We start from the raw sequence: 18109 nt of genomic DNA on the forward strand, positions 1-18109 counted from the left end.
AGCTTTTTAATGGGTCCATCTTTTGGACACCCTATCTTGAAGTTTTTATGTGCTTGGCACTTTACATACATTTTCATGAAATGTCCCTGCAAAGCAGGCATTATTTTCCCCACTTCACAGAGGAAGAAGCAGGCTTGGGTAATATTTGACAAGGTCACATAGCCAGCAAATAAGGGGAAGACCTGAGATTCAAACCCAGATTTATAGGATACCCAGTATCCAAGCTCTTGGGCCATGCTGCTCTGGATGGGGGAGAGGAAGAAGAGAGATTCTTCTGGAAAAGGAGGCAATTGGCAGAAATCGAGGGTTCATTCCTCACCTGAAAACCCAGAGAGAAGAACATTTCCTTGGATTATGAAGGAAAAGTCACTTCACTGGCTAAAGTCTGGGAAAGCCCAAAGCCAACTCCATGGAGATTTACAACACAGATGCTCTCTGTTCTTCTGATTCAGACAGGAGGAGGATACCCACTCCAGCATCCCCCTGGGGGAGGGCCTCAATGGGAAAAGTCTCAGGAGCAGGGGTGACCGGCCAGGGCGGCTCTAAGGCTGAGTCGCCTTCTGGGTGGACACTTTCCCCACCTCATCCAGCCAGAGGAACTTCAGTCTCTTATATCTGAATAGCATGATTTAGGCTTCCATTTTGTCATGAGTTTAACGAATATTTACTGAGCTCCTGTGTTAGCCTAGAAACTCCATGTAACACCCATTCTCTGCTCCCCATCACCCAGGTTCTGTCTCCCCTCCCCAGGATTCTCCTCCTGTGTCTGGCTGGCCCCCCAGGGTCTGGGAAGGTCACGTTCTTGCTCTGAAACTACACCCTTCGCCTTGACCAGCAACCAGCCCCAACCCCACCCCGTCTCTCATTTTAGTGTCAGTGTGGGTGACATCTGCTTCATGTATTTTGAAGATGTATATTAGGTACATACACACTCATGACTGTTATGACTTTCTAATGGAATTGGTATTTTATCATTGTGAAGCATCTCCGTCTGTCTGCTGCTACTCTTTTTCTTAAAGCCCATTTTGTCTGATATCAATATGGCCACACCAGCTATATAGTGCTTATTGTTTTGTTCGCATGGTAGATCTTTTTCCATTTTGTTATCTTCAACCTATCTGTGTCTTTATTTAAAGTTTCTCTTATAGACAGTATAAGTGGAAGGGGGAGAGGAAGGCTGCATTTGTGAGAAAATTTAAATTACCATCAATCAGTTTAAAACATTTATGTCTTGCGTGGAATCTTCTACTTGGAACTTCTGGTATCATTTGCCCCATGCTGTGTGGACTGCCATACGGGAACGCTTCGCTGTCATTTATCAGCGGCACAGCCCTCCTAAGGGGGACCTTATTCTTCTTCAGCCAACTGGCCAACCCCTCCTCAGCGGTTGAGCAGGGTAGCAAAGCAAGGGGAGGGGCATGGCTGTGAATGCGGACACTCAGGAGCAGAATTAAGGGAGGGCAGGACACAGGAGACAGGGAGCAGCATCTGGGATCTTCCCTCTGCCTGAGAAGCATCCTGTCCAACACACGTTCAGAAAGGTGAGCAAGAAACAGGCAAGGGATGTAAGCTTTTGTGACTGATGACCTTTGGGTAGCTTTTAAATTGTTTCTCCCTAAACTATTTTGCCCTTTTAATTGAATCTATAGAATAAAGGACTTTCCAAAAATGAGAAATAATTGTAAGTAAGTAAATTTATACTGAATGTACTTTGCCCTGTGTTTAGACTGGTTGTTTTCTCGACTTGGGATTTTTCCATGACCTCCTTCCCACATACTCATTAACCCTCTTCATTGAAGGCTGTCTTTTTTCTGTTCTGGTACTTCTCATCTTGTTTACTAGCTCTGTCTGTCTCCTCTTCTGGGCTAATGAACTCAGCAGTAAGAATGGGGTGGGACATGCCTCACGTCTCTGTGTCCCCTGCACTCAGCATATAGGTCTGCTGAACTAGTGAATGAGTGGGAGGGGCGCAGCATACAAGGCAAAACAAGCAAACAAATAATAGCCAACCACACTTTTACTTATGAAAGCCAGCCAGGCCTGCTTACCCTAGCTCTCACTGTACCAAGCAGGCCAAAAGAAAGCCCATCCAGCTTCTGCAGGCAACTCCTCACACAGGAATTCTCCCTGAAACTGCGAGGAAGGGGGAAGGTAAGAATGGTAGAATGGTTACGGGTGGAATGCTGGCCAGTGCTGTCTCCTCTTGCATCCCTTCCCCAATCCCAAGGTGGGCCCTCCTCCCTAGCCCCTTCCCCACGGGCTTGGTCCTGTGAGGACCCCAGCTTGGACCCTGAGAATCATTTCCTTGAGATTGAGAGGCAAGCAGCAGGAGTCACTGTGTCCCTGTCTGCAGCTGGGCCCTAATCAGTCAGATCTCTGCTTCTACCAGGAGTGTCTCTGAGCCGCCCTACCATCCTCACCTCTCCCCTTTGTTAGGAAGGAAAAGCGCTGACACTGCAGAGATCTGAGTCCACTGATTAATCCCAGAAACCACCAACTTCAGCCCTGAGGGGAATGGCAGAGGAGGGTTTTTTTTTTTTTTCTTTTTTTCCTGTGTAAATAACCCAAACTGGAGATCATAGGTAAGATATCATCTCAGAGATCCTCTAATCCAACCCCTTCATTTTTCTGATGAGGACAGAAAAGCCCAGAGAGGCAGTTCAAGTTGCCCACAGTCACTGCTAACAACCAGTTAGTAGCAGAAGGTGGTTGGGACACAGCTCTGGTCCCAAACTCTGATTGAGGGGCAGAGAGTGCCTGATTCAGCTTCTTCTGAAGGCCAGGTGAACTCTCTCACGGGAACAGCCATTTCCTTGCCTGGAGGGGTGGAGGAGGGGGGAGTTTTTTCTTTTCCACTTGAGGAGGGATGAGGTGCTGGGGACACAGCCACAGGTATCTATCAGCCAGTGAATGAATGAACAAATTGTGGTATATTCCAAACAATGAATTCCTATTCAGCAATACAAAAGAATAAACTATTGATACACGAATCAACATGGATAAATCGCAGAATAATTGTATTGAATGGAATAAGCCAGACGCCCTCCCAAAAGACCATATTGTTTGATTGTTTATATAAAATTCTAGAAAACTCGAACTAATTTATGTGACATAAAGCAGATTAGTGAGGTAGTGGGTTGAATGGTGATCTCCAAAAATCACCACTGGTGATTGGTGACGTCCTGATTTCTGGAACCTGTGAATGTTACTTTACTTAGAAAAAGCGTCTTTGCAAATGTAATTAAGGATATTGAGATGAGATCATTGTCTTGGATTATCCTGGTGGGCCTTAAATCCAGTGTCAAGTGTCCTTATAAGAGGATACCAATACAAGTAGTCCCTGGAAATGGGAAAGAGGTGGAGAGAGGGGAGAGGTGGGAAGGAGAGATTACAAAGGTGTAAAGAGTAAACTTTTGGGAATGATAAATATTTTCATTATCATGATTGTGATGATGTTTCATGGATGGAGACATATGTCAAAACTTGTCAAATTGTATACTTTAAGTCCATTATACATTAACAAAACTGTTAAAAAGATGAAAGATCCGTGGGTCTAAAACAAGATTCCACTCGCAATATTCTGGCTTTTTGGAAGTAGTCCGCATAACATTGATATGTGGTGCGTTCTCAGAAAACTGATCATGAGATGAAACACCAACATATGAAGAACAGCTGAATAACCCCAGAATATTAAAATTCGGATAACTGATATATATATTAATATATAAAGTAATCAAATATATTAAGTATTGCAATGTACAAAACATTCTCATCTTATATGAACTTCATTAGAACTGAGACCAATGACATCCTTGTAGTGAGATAGATTTTGATGACCCTCTTTGACTTCTTCTGTTGGATCTTCTGTTTTTCATGATCTCTTATCTTCTCCAATTCCTGTTGTTGTTGCTTTTTTTCCCCCTCTTCTTATGTTTTGCTGGAGCATGTACTTTAATAGCTTCCAGAAAAGGAAATGCTGGCATAAACGTTTTTTGAAATCTTGCATGTCAGATTTGTCTTTTGGCTGGGGACAAAATGCTAGGCAAAATTGCTCTTTTGTCTTTTAGCTTTCAGGGATATTATTGAGAAGGCTGATGCCATTCTCTTTTTAGAATCTTCTCTTTATCTTTAGTGTTATGAAATTTCACCATGATGTGCTTTGGCTTGGGCTTTTATTTTTTCTCTATTGTGCAGGGTATTCATGGCATTTCAAATGGATTCCCATCATTTACTCTGGGAAATTTTCATAAATATATACATACACATCATACACACATATACATATATCAAAATAGTATCATCCCTTCCATTGGTTTTCTTTCCCTGGAATCCCCACTAGTTACATGTTAGACTTCCTGGATTGCTTCTCTCATTTCCGTATCATTTCTCTCCTATTGTCCATTGTTCATTCTTTTGTTCTATTTGCTGAGAGCTTTTTCTCACTTAACTTCTAGACCATGTATTGAGTATTTAATTTGAACTATCATATTTTAAATTTCCAAGACCTGTGCTTGTTCTCTGAACAGTCCATTTTAAAAATAGCATTTTGTTAATGTTTCGTGAAAACAATATCATCTCATCTGCCTGAAGATTTAATTTTTTCTGAAGTTACTTCCCCTGACTTCCTGAATTATCTGCTTCCTCTAATTTCTTTTCTCCTGTTTGTTTTGATCTCTCTTTTATTCATGTTGGAAGCTTTCCTCAAACGTCTGCTGATCCTTAGCTATTAAAACAAGTCATGATATGTTGTCTATATATACAGTGTGGTGGACGATGGATATGTGTAATGTATTGGTGAGAGGGTGGAGGGTTATGTTGGAGGAACTGCTGACTTGGCTTTACTGTAAAGTACTTAACAGGGCTGTCAGCTGAGCTTTTTGCTGGTGGACCCTTCAAATATATTGTAGGACTTTTTTTTTTCTGGAGTTGTTCTCCTAAAAGGGATCTTTTAATCTCTCACCGAAGGGTATAAGCCTGACTGTCAATATTTTGGGAATGGGATAGGGGAAAGGGCTGAAAGATCTGAATTGGTTCAATCAGAACCAATTTGTTCTGGTTCAATCTCTCCAGAGTCTCTTGTAGGGTGGAACAAGGGTTAGTCACCTGGATGCATTGTTTGGGGCTTCTTATGCAGACTTTGAACCAACCCTGTTGTTTTCAGCTCACTGCTCAACTCTGCCTTCCACATTACTTAGGTATCACTGATGCTTTTCTGGGATTTGGAAAGACCAATAGCCTTGCCTGTGTCAACATCCCATTCTCAGGAATTAAGTTTTAGCTTCTTCCCTCATCCAAGTCTCTGAGGATAGGGAGAGTATTTGCCACATCAGAGTCCAATGCACCACCCAGCCCCAAAGGAATACTCAGCAGATATCTGTTGAATGAACGAAGGTCTAGCTAAGTGACTTGAAGTGAGCACTAAACTTTCTGAGCAATAATTTCTTCATCTGTAAAGTTTGAACAGCCATCCCTGACTTTCCAATTTCACAGGGCTGTTGTGGAGTGAAGGGACTCAATACTTTTCTTCTTCTTCTTCTTATTTTTGGCAACAAGTAGGTATTAGAGGTGATGTTGGTTACAACTTGCAGAATTCAGTGAATCAATATGTAGATGCCATACCTTTCCCAAAACACAATCTAAAGGCCAGAATTTTCTTTTCTTTTCACTTCTAGTCTTGGACTTCTTAACATACAATTCCTAATAGCCAGAAGGAAAGTGTACATTTAAAACTTTGGCCCAAAAGAGAGAGATACAATTGCTACAAAGACTTGTTTCCCTGGCCAAATATTAACAAGGTGTAGATTAAAAAACAAAACAAAACAAAAACAAAAACAAAAACCAGAAAAGGCCTGTACCTTTTGTTAAGTGAATAAGCTGCAGCAGATGTCAAGAAGACAAGGACAAGGTAAAACAGTTACCCTAAAGTGGTATTATTTCACTCCTGTCAAGGGGAGGAGATTTCAATTACTCATAAATGTACTTTTAATAAGAGTTTTAAAAAATCATATTTCAGTAATTCTTAAAATGGTTCAAAAATTCAAAGAAATAAATGGGCATTCAAACGGTTCAAAGAACAAAACAAAAACCTCTAGTTTCACTTTATATTCTTGCTCTATTTCCAGTTTATTTAAAAGTCATAAAATTATAACATTTTAATTTTAAAAAATTGTTATTAAATTTACTCCCTTATTTCCCTAAGAGATTCCTGAAGGTAAGGATTTAAAATCAATGTCCTTCTCGAATGAACAGGGCAATAACTCCGCTAAATATAAACTTTCTATTTCTCTCCATTCATAAAACAGACAAAGGCATCATTGTTCTCTAGTTTTATTATTTTTTAATCTTCCCAACACATGAAATATAACTCATTTTGAGATTTTTTCAGTGCATTTCACAGCAAAAATGAACAAGGGAATCATTAAAATGGTTGTACATTAACCAATTATCTTCTTATAATTTACAATTTGTTGAAAAAAATTATTATTTTGCTGTTTTCATCCTATTAGCCCCCTTCAATAAAACACAATTTATCAGAGCACAAAGCTTAAGCTTCTTATGATGATGCAACAGATACAGCCACTCACAATGGCTGATGAATAACAGGTGTATGTTACACACACTGATTGGAAGACCACATCAGAAGAAACAGAGTAAGGCACCACTCTTGGAAAATTAAGGTAGCTTGAAGTAACAAGTGTTGAGCACCATAAGTAGGTGCTAAATAAATACTTGAATGAATGACGAAAGCCATAATTAGCACTATTCTTTTAATTGCCAGCAATTCTTCAACCTCAATAAAATACTTATTAAAAAAAAAGACTGTACCTGAATATAACTTCCTGATATCTTTTTTCCTGATACCTTTTTATTTCATACTGTTTCTTCAGCATTTGCGTTTCCTTGAAAAAACAAAACATACCATACATGCACTTAGTCACATATATAACTTCTGAATTACTGACAAATATGAATAGTTGTTTTAAATTTTGAGTGAACAGAGGTAAGATAAAGCATACTTATCCAGAGGGATAGCACGTAATATTGGATATTAACCTACAAGTGAAAAAAAGGTAAGGAAAACAGTAAGTCTTATTTTTTAATATTTGCTTGTTCTTTAATGCCTCAGTTCTTGAGAAGGGCCAAAATCTCATCATACTGACATGACCACATTTAAAAAACTGTCTCTCAAGTATAATATTTAATAAAACTAGGTATTGAAAAATGCTCTGAAATTTTTCAAGTCAATGTTGTTTTCAAGTATATTAAAATGCTCAGAAGAAAAAATTCTCCATGGTTATAATTCTAATCAATTTATAAATATACTTTTTAAAAGAGAGTTCTAACAGAGGTGGATAATGGATAAGTTCCTCAGACACAGGCACACAGTCTCTTTGAAGGAACAGAATGCCTTGTTATGACAACCTGGTTGACTTTTTTTTTTAACACTGATTTCAGGCACAATGGCTGAAGCCACTTCTGGGTCATCTTCTTCCTCCTCTTGATTTGTTGTAAGAGTAGTGAATACTTCAGTTACTGACAGAAAGCAAAGCACAAACTCTGAAAGAGACTTCAATTTTCACTACAAAGAAATCAAAATCACTGAGTTCTCACTGTTGTGTTTATCTGCTGCCCCCATGCAAAAAGAGGGGATTCAAACTTAGCTTTTGGAGCAGGAACTGGATAAAAGATTAATCGTCTAATAATTCAGGTGAAAGGGCTTCAGATGATATTGCTCACATCACATGAACGGTTTGGTGAGAGGTCCATCGTGCTTCTTCAACACTTTGGTCTTGCTGCAGTTCTATGGTGCCCTAATTGGTACATTCGTGTGTAGTTAGTTTCAGTCTGTGCAATCAGGAAGCAGGTCACTCAGTGCAATGACTCCATTCTGAGAGAGTTTAGGGTAAATAGAGAAGTTCATTTGGTCGAGTCTTAGACAGTGTGTGTCACTCTGCGGGTTGTACTGTTGGAACTATTTTCCAAAGGGGTCTGTGATAAACCCAGGCATCTCCCTGAAACAAGTAGAAAAATAAATTAAAGAACCATTCCTTTATTATTTTCAGAATCAGTAACCAAAACTAGATGCAATGCCTTCATTGAAATGGAATTCTGTTCTCACATTTAAAAACAAGAGTTTGTGAAGAAAAAGCCTCGGTGCTTAAGACACCAAAAAATATGTGTGGTTTAGCTAGGATTAGGTGAGAAGTTCCGGTCTGGGAAGACCTAGTTTGTGCTCCACGAATATTTTACTTTGCAGAAGTCATTTGTAGCAATTCTGCCAATTTTGCCAAGAGGCTGCAGATTGAGCCCCACTGATGGAGTGACAGGCAGCAGGTGGAGCATAGGGAATGGTCACCAAGGTACGAACTGTTCTCTGCATCTCAGCTGGCACCTCTAGGATCTGAGTATTGTCTCCTAGTTCTTCTCTGACTCTACCCTATTAGTTTTCCCTGGTTCCTGTGAATAGAAGGATACCAAAAGGAGATAAAGTTAGTCAAAGAGTGAAAGAAAGACAGGAGAAGACCGAGTGAGGAAAAAAGTGCTGCAGCAAATGCATGAAGCAGCATACTGGGGTGAGAGCTTGGCAGAGCTGAGGTCACAGTAGCTAAGACTGTAGTTCAGTGTTTATGTGACTAGGTGAAGGAAGTCAGATTTGAACCTCTGTCCGTAACCCCTATATCGCCCTCAATTTATTTGCATTAAAAAAATTTTTTTAGGGACTTCCCTGGTGGTCCAGTGGTTAAGACTTCACCTTCCAATGTAGGGGGTGTGGGTTCAATCCCTGGTCAGGGAGCTAAGATCCCACATGCTTCATGGCCAAAAAACCAAAACATAAAGCAGAAGCAATATTGTAACAAATTCAATAAAGACTTTAAAAATGGTCCACATCAAAAAAAAAATCTTCAAAAAAATATTTAAAAATATATATTTACCCTACCTTACTCCAAAAATGGCTTACACCCAGCAATTACGTGGGTCATAGTGACGAGGACTCTCTCCTTGACCAAACTTTAAAAGTTAGACTCCTCTGTCTCTCTTCTTGACTAAGCCTCATCCTAGGCCTGCTAAACTCAGTTTCAGCAAAACAAAATCCTGATGAACTAGTTTATCAAGAATTCTCTCATCTTCGATATCCAATGAAACTCTTCTCCTCACACTTTTGATCTAATCATGTGCCTCCCCCGACCCACCATCCTTGACACCTGACCACGTTCCTCTTCGTAATCTTCCATCTACTCCCTCATCCTGCCCATTGGCTATAAATTCCCACTTATCAACACATTCAGAGTTGAATTCAACCTTTTTCCTCTACTGCAATATTCTTGAATAAAGTCTTCCTTTTCATTTTTAATAAGTGTCAGAATAATTTCTCTTTAACAACAGAAACCATTATGTTGTTTAACTTAAATCACCTGGTTGATAATTATCACAAAACACAAAAGATGTCTCCTAACCACATTACAGAATGCTAGGTTTAGAAGTTAAGACGTGCCACCTGACCATCTCACTTCACAGATGAAGAAACTGAGGCTCCGAGAAGTGAAATGAGTTGTCCAACTTCACCCAGGAAGGGGCAGAGTTCTTTTCATTGCACCTTCTATATAATTACCTACATTTTACAGATGAGGAAACCGAAGTTAGAAGTGGTAAATAAACTATCCAAGGTATGACTGACGTTCGAGCTTAGCACATCTGACTCCAATGTGGTCCACTATTCTGCAAAAGCCTTCTTGCTTGCATTTATATACATCTTAAGCAATTTTAAACATCCACTCAAGAGGATATGACCAATAGATCCTGATGGACCAATTATCCTGATGGATAATCGCAAAAGGGAGGAAATGGAAGATCTAATAAATTAAACGTCAATGAGAAATGGTCAGGAAAAGAAGGTAGGTATTATCAAATGATACTAGAAACACTTTAAGTTCACCTATACTTTCTCAGGTTACTCTACCTCCTCTTTTTGTATCAAGTGACTCTACTCCTCCATCTAACTAAAGCCAACTCCAAACTGGTCTGTTGGTTTGACAGCAATAATGAAAGTACGAAACAAGTGGAAAAGCTCTTGTCACTCATAACAATAAGTACGAAATATCTACTAAGTGCCCAGCACTGTGTTTAGGACCACAGGGGAGACAAAATTGACTTTTCAATAACGTATGATTCTTCTTAGCAAAGAGCCATACCTGATGGCAACAGCGCCAAAGTTGTTATGAACTTCGTGGTACCAGTGTCAGCTAACTACCATCCTCATCAGCCTCACCTCTACTCTGTAGTGCTTCTTACAGCACAGTCCACGGTCCTGTCACACACAGGATGTGACGTGACGGCCCCATGGGCTTAGGCAATCAGTATATGACACAAATCTAACCCATCTATCATTGTACCACTGTGTCATGGCACACCATTTAGAAAGCCATCTTACATCTTACCAACTAAAAAGGCCCAAACCTGAGCCAGCATCTCCAATCTACTGTTTCATCAGGCAGTTAGTGAAGACTATCTAGGCAGAAAGAAATTCACTACTTTATTAGACAACTGCCCTATCTTGCTATCACTTTCTACATCTGTCTATCCAACATCACAAAGTATAATAAAGGGACTAAGTGGTAGGTTCTTAATAATATCTGTCAAATAAAGAATACATGACAAGTAGCACGTTTACATGTCATGTTAGTTGCAAGAACCAGGAGGCCTATCTTTTAAAATCAGTTGCATCTTTTACCCCTTACAGCTTCTTGCTCTCAGCCCCTAGAGTTCATTTTTAATGATTTATAGAAGCCTTCCCTTAGAAAAATTCTCCTCTTTAGAATCTGCTTCTGGTATGCTATCTTAATGAGCTTGAAATGAAAAAAAATCTAAGGTTACAAGACTATAATTTTGCATAGTAGTTACAAAGGTTTATCTTTTCATATAAAAATGAAGAGATGTAAAGTACTTTTCCTTGAATTCCTATCCATGTAAACATTTGGGGGACTTCCCTGGTGGTGCAGTGGTTAAAAATCCACCTGCCAATGCAGGCGATACGTGTTTAAGCCGTGGTCCGGGAAGATCCCACATGCTGTGGAGCAACTAAACCCGTGCGCCACAACTACTGAGCCTGTGCTCCAGAGCCTGTGAGCCACAACTACTGAGCCCATGTGCCACAACTACTGAAGCCCGTGCGCCTAGAGCCCATGCTCCACAACAAGAGAAGCCATCGCAATGAGAAGCCCATGCACCACAACAAAGAGTAGCCCCCGCTCACTACAACTAGAGAAAGCCCGCAAGCAGCAACGAAGACCCAATGCAGCCAAAATGAAAGAAAGAAAGAAAAAGAAAGAAAGAAAGGAGGGAGGGAGGGAGGGAGGGAAGGAAGGAAGGAAGAAAGAAAACAGTTGGCATTTATATTTCATACCCAAAGATGAGAAAAATTAAAGCAATGAAACTACTACAATAAACTGTGGGCTTTTAAGGGTAATAACTATGCAAAATTCACAAACTGTTTTTCTAGATTCTTCCTGACAGACCAATATTAAAATTCAATGAGTTTCCTTAGACTTGGCTATGGACAAGAAAACTTTTCTTGGCATCAGCTCTGGTCCATTATTCACCTTACTCTGAGTTCTACCAGAAATTAATAAACAAAATAAAACAAAACCTTTAAATTTAGAAAAGACTTTTAGTAATCATTCTGTCTTACCTGCAAAACTAGTGAATTAAACACTTCTACATAAGCCATGGTCTCTTACATGAGTCTAGCGATGGGGAACACATTACTATAAAATGTACACTTGTCATTATTGGATTTTTAAAAAATTTTTATTGTTTTATTTATTTATTTTTTTTGCAGTACGCAGGCCTCTCACTGTTGTGGCTCTTCTGTTGCAGAGCACAGGCTCCGGACGCGCAGGCTCAGCGGCCATGGCTCACGGGCCTAGCCGCTCTGTGGCATGTGGGATATTCCCGGACCGGGACACGAACCCAAATATTTTTTATTGTTATACATTCCTTCTTATGTTAAGCTCAAAATGCTTCCTGGTAGTCTGGGCCTAGCTCAAGTCTGCTATTGGAGCTGATAAGAAACTTCTACATGATAAGCCTAACCTATATTTGAAGAAAGTTATAATGAATGGCTCCAATGATCTGTTTTCCAGCCTAAGTACCCCCCAAATCACTCTTTTTTCCTTAAACAATGCAAAGATTCTAGTCACTTCTCACTATCCTCTGTGTAGCCATTTAAGTTTTTCATGCATCCTTAAAATGTGGTCTCTGGAAGTGAACAAAGAGTTTCACTGTGGTACAAAAGGCAACAAATTGTCAATTGCATATTCTGTTATTGAGATTAAAGATTAATGTCGGTATTTTGTGGCCAATCTAAATCCCCAAATCTATTTCATCTGAACTGCTGGTAAACTATTCTACTTTGACAAACTGAAAAGCTCATGGTTAAGCTGGACTATTTTCAGAAATAAAGCTATATAAGTGATAATTCAAGAAAGCCTACTAAGCTAAAGTTCTCACTAAGTAGATAATGAGTTTTAGTCTGAAGACACGTAGGACATGTACCTCTTTAATAAAATATTTGGTTTTCCAAGGTGTGCCTGTTTCAGTACGATGCCTTTCTTCAGTCCTCTGGCGTTCTTCCAGGGTACGTTTATGCTCTGTGGCCTTATCAATATCAGATTCCCTCAGAGAGTCTGTCACATTTCTCCACAATCGCCTGAAATCCGAAAACCACACATTTTACATTCTTCAAAAAAGATAATTAAACAGAACTGATACCCTCAAAATTAACAGTAATTTTAATAAATTACATTTCCTGAATCAGATCTAGAATTTCATGCCTATGAGTTACAAGAATGCTGACACTATGTTGCTGATGTTAATGTCCAAGATGCTGCTGCTTCTGCTTCTTTTTAAATTAAAAGTAATTTATATTTTCCCAAGTTATATAACCAAGATTTTTATTTTTAAGAAACTTAGGAAACAATAAGCAAAAGGAGAAATAAATTTTTTTAAAATAAATTGTTTATTTTTGGCTGTGCTGGGTCTTCGTTTCTGTGCGAGGGCTTTCTCCAGTTGCGGCGAGCGGGGGCCACTCTTAATCGCAGTGAGCGGGGCTCTCACTGTCGCGGCCTCTCCCGTTGCGGAGCACAGTCTCCAGACGCGCAGGCTCAGTAGTTGTGGCTCATGGGTTTAGTGGTTCCGCGGCATGTGGGATCTTCCCAGACCAGGGCTCAAACCTGTGTCCCCTGCATTGGCAGGCAGATTACCAACCACTGCGCCACCAGGGAAGCCCGAGAAATAAATTTTTAAAAAGCTGAAATAGAAGAGACCACTTGTGCTTCTGGACGTGATTAAATAATGGGCACCAGATTTACCCTCCTGCTTTTAATCAACTATAGAGCCAGACAAAATATAATGAAACAATGGTTTTCAGATGTCGAACAAAAGGCAGCAGAGGACAGTGACTCCTGAGAGCAGGCAAACAAATGAGGGGGTCCTATGAGTGCTCCAACTGATGAGTTAGAGAGCTTGCAGGCACAGCATGGGGGCAGGGCGGGGGGAGCTCAACAAACTCCAAGCCAAAGAAATCTGCCAAGACAATTCTCTGGGGAAAGTATAGTCTGTCCAACAAATGGTGCTGGGACAGCTGGATATCCACATGCAAAAAGGTGACTTTAGGCTCTCACCTCACAATAAAACTTAGAAGATAAGAAAACACTGATAATCTCACCTCATCAAATAAAAACTGATTACTGAAATAAACACCATTAAGAAAATGAAAAGATGAGCAAGAGACCAGGAGATAATATTTACGAAACACATACCCAATAAAGGATCTGTGTCCAGAATTTACAAAGAACTCCTATAACACAATAAGACAACAAACAATTCAATTTAAAAAATGGGTGAAATTTATAAGCAAACATTTTAACAAAGAAGATATACAAATGGCTAATTAGAACATAAAAACATGCTCAACATCATTAGCCATTAGGGAAATGCAAATTAAAATCACAATGAGATACTATATCACACCAGCTAGAATGGGCATACTAAATAAGACAGGCAATAACAAATGTTGATGAAGATGAAGAGAACTGGAACCTTCATAGGTTTCTGGCAGGAATGTAAAATGGTGCAGCCAGTTTTGAAAATAGTTTGGCACTTTCTTGAAAAGTTAGACAAAACTACCACCAACCAGGAATTCCACTCGTAGGTATTTACCCAAGAGAAGTGAAAACATGTCCACACAAAGATCTGCACAAGAATGTTCACTGCAGTATTAATCATCATAGTCCAATACTGCAAATGTCCATCAGTTGGTGAAGGGATATAGACAAAATGTAGTATCACATAATGGAGTACTATTCAGTAATAAAAAGGAATGAAATATTGATACATGTTGTACCATGAATGAACCTCAAAAACGTGCTAAGTGAAAAAAGCTAGGCATAAGAGATCACATACTGTATGATTCCATTTATCTGAAATGTCCAGACAAAGTAAAATTATAGAGATAGAAAGTAGGTTCCCTGGGACTGGGGGCAGGAACAGGGATTAACTATCAATGGGCATGAAGGATCTTATAGGAGGATCAAAGGATTCTAAAACTAATTAACGGTAAAAACTGTACCACTAAAGAAAGCTACCAAAATCACTGAATTGTACACTTAAAACAGGTGAATTTTATGATATGTAAAATATATCTCAATAATATTTTTAAGTGGCAATTTTAATATTAAAGTAGAATTCAAAGCAAGAACTATGACCACGGATGGAGGATCATCTCATAATGGCCAAGGGCTGGGGGCAATGCAGCAAGAGGATGTGCAATCTTTTCAGGGTCAGCATTCTGGAGAAACAGAGTGTGGTTCCTATTTACCAGGAAGCTTGAGGATGTTTCCAACAACTGTGTTACCATTCCTGAGAAAAGGACATATAATCTTAAATGTGTATGGCCCAAACAACAGAGGTCCAAATAACATGACACAAAAACTTATCGAACTATAAAGAGAAATATTCCATTAAAATTGGTAATTTCAGTAACTGATCTCAATACCTCTTCTCAACTGATAGAGTGCACAGAAAATCAGTAAAGATACAGAGGACTAGAAAAATACGATTAATCCACTTGATCTAATTGACATTTACAGAATAGTCTCACCTAACATCAACAGAATACACATTCCTGTCGAGTGCACACAAAACATTTACCAAGATAGAATGCATTCAGTGCTATAAAACAAATCTCAATAAATTTAAAGTATTAAAACCACACAAAGCACATTCTTTTACCAAAATGAAATTAAATTAGAAATGAATCCTGAGAAGATATCTGGAAAAGCTCCAAATATTTGGAAATTAAACAACACATTACTAAATAAGTTCAAGTCCAAAAAAAAAAAAAAGAGAAAGAAAAACCCACAAGGGAAATCAGAAAACACATATCAAAAAGTTCAAAAGGTAGAGGCCAGATCAAGATGGCAGAATAGAAGGACATGGAGGTCACCCCCCCCGACAAAGACATCAAAAATACACCTATATGTGGAAAAATTCTCACAAAATACCTGCTGAATGCTGGCAGAGATCTCATACAACCAAAGCTGCAAAAAAAGATCACTAAGTAGTTGGGATTGACATGTATGCACTGATGTGTATAAAACTGATGACTAATAAGAACCTGCTGTATAAAAAAATAAAATTAAATTTAAAAATTAAAAAAAAAAAGATCACTAAGTAACTGGGCAGGACGAAAGAAGAAAAAAAAAAAAAAGGAATCAGGACAAGACCTGTGCCCCTGGGAGGGAGTTGTGAAAGAGGAAATGTTCCCTCACCCTGGGAAACTTCTTCACTGGCAGGGAGATCAGCCGGGATGGAAAGAGAGTTTCAGAGGCTTGAAGGAGAGTGCAGTAGCCAGCTTGTGGCATGCAGAACAGAGAGAGACCTGCACAGAAGGTCCTGGCCAACTCCATGCACTCCCTAGCCCAAGACGCATGTCTGCTGGTGTGTGCAGGGGCTGGGTGCTGAAACTCAGGCTTCAGAGGACAGACCGGGGGAGCGGATTGGGGATGGCTACACAGAGACAGCGTGAAGGGGCAGGAGTGAGGCCCAAGCCACAACCAGGGGTGTGCAGAGGAAAGAGCCTGGGTCTGCCACTGAAGCCCCATTGTTAACATATGCGTGCAAAGGAAGGGGTGGGGCCTGTCATAGCAGCCTCATCCTCAGTGTGCTCACAGCAGGATGGATCTGCCTCTATGAGTTCTGGGAGCACATAACCACACAAGGAGGTGGGGCTGAAATCCGAGCCAATCCCCAGGGACTGCATGACTTTAGAAGCAGGGCTGAGATCTGAGCGTCCCAGCAGCTGTGCGATCTGCAGATTTACGTGCTATGGGTGGCTTTGTAAACTCAGTGCCTGTGGGACATCTGAGAAGATTACTGGTGCATCCATGGCCAGGGTGGGTCTGGTGGCAGCAGCTGCAGGCTCTGCAGGTACACACCAGGGGTGGGGCCAGGGATCTGGGCTGACTCAGTAGCTCCCATGGTGGGTCTAGGTGTGCGACTATGGCAGTGCTGGTGCCTGACTTCAGCAGTTCTGCACCAATGGATCTGTGCTAGTGGCTTTGTGAGCACAGAGCCTGAGGGACCGACTGGCCTAGATGGCCGACTGCCTGAATTCCCATGGTTGAGGCAGGGCTTGAGGGCAGTGCCAAAAACAGTGTACTCTGTGAGCCTGCACAATGGGTGACAGGCAACACCACAGAGCTCACTTCCTAGGGGACAGCTCCAATGGAGGAATACTCAGTGGCTCCTCTCCCAGAGGACGCGCTCCAGTCCTTCCTACCTCATACCACAGATCAGAAACAGATCTGGGGGTGTCTGCTCCACCTATTGGGGAGCAGGCCCTGCCCCCAACAGGGCTGTGACAAAGAGGAGACCCTGCTCAACATCCATTGCAGGCTCTGGTCACCACAACAATCACACACCCCATCAATGGGAAACAGCCAACACACGCTGAGGAAAGATGTGGCAGTCATACATACTAAAGACAGCCCTTATCCCAAAAATATTAGACTCACAGAGGCTACACCAGGACACTCCCACAGAAAAACAGCCCTTCAAGACCACAGTTGATTAACTGTTTCTCCTAAACTCACAGTCAGAGAAATACAAGTAAAATGAAGAAGCAGAGGAACCACTCTCAATTAAAAGATCAAGGGAATTCCCCTAAAGATGACCGACATCTCCAGTATACCCGATTCTGAGTTCAAAAAGGAGAGAATGAAAATACTGAAGGAATTAAGAAAGGCTATAGATAGAAGTGCAGATTACTGTAAAAAGGAACTAGAAACTATTAAAGAGGTACCAATTAAAATTAGAAAACTCAAAAAAAAAATTAGAAAACTCATTTGCCAAGACAAAAGCTGAGCTTAAAGGCAATAAATAGCAAACTGGATAACTCAGAAGAACGAATAAGTGATCTGGAGGGTAGAATAATGGAAATCACCCAATCAGAACAGCAGACAGAAAGACAAATTAAAAAAAAAAAATGAAAGCAATATACGAGACCTAAGGGATAATATAAATCATGCCAATCTACGTGTAATAAGGATCCCAGAAGGAGAAGAAAGAGAAAAGGGGATCAAAAATGTACTTGAAGAAATTATGGGACTTCCCTGTTGGCGCAGTGGTTGAGAGTCTGCCTGCCGATGCAGGGGACGTGGGTTCGTGCCCCGATCTGGGAAGATCCCACATGCTGTGAAGCGGCTGGGCCCGTGAGCCATGGCCGCTGAGCCTGCGCGTCCAGAGCCTGTGCTCCGCAACGGGAGAGGCCACAACAGTGAGAGGCCTGCGTACAGCAAAAAAAAAAAAGAAATTATGGCTGAAAACTTCCCTAATCTAAAGAAGGAAACAGTTGTTGAGGTACAGGAAGCACAGAGGGTCCCAAACAAGATGAACCCAATCAGACCTACACCAAGACATATTATAATTAAAATGGGAAAAGTTAAAGAGAGGATTCTAAAGGCAGCAAGAGAAAAACAAACAGTTAATTAACAAGGGAACCTCCATAAGGCTATCAGCTGATTTCTTTACAGAAACACTGTGCGCCAGAAGA

The 18109-nt window shown here is 40.5% G+C and overlaps 1 protein-coding gene across 1 annotated transcript in view; it reads right to left on the reverse strand.

Moving 5' to 3' along the window:
* Positions 1–6314: 6314 nt before the first annotated feature.
* Positions 6315–18109, reverse strand: part of OSBPL11 (oxysterol binding protein like 11) — a 99284-nt gene continuing 87489 nt past the window's right edge. Inside the window, exons 12-13 of the mRNA XM_029214788.1 lie at positions 12553–12706; positions 6315–8012 (exon numbers count right to left, since the gene is read on the reverse strand). Coding sequence (XP_029070621.1) covers positions 7947–8012; positions 12553–12706 — 220 coding nt within the window. The 3' untranslated portion in view covers positions 6315–7946. The remainder of the gene's footprint in view (positions 8013–12552; positions 12707–18109) is intronic.

This window comes from Monodon monoceros, unplaced genomic scaffold, assembly GCF_005190385.1.
Source record: "Monodon monoceros isolate NGI ecotype Baffin Bay Population unplaced genomic scaffold, NGI_Narwhal_1 Super_Scaffold_11, whole genome shotgun sequence".
Classification (NCBI taxonomy): Eukaryota; Metazoa; Chordata; class Mammalia; order Artiodactyla; family Monodontidae; genus Monodon; species Monodon monoceros.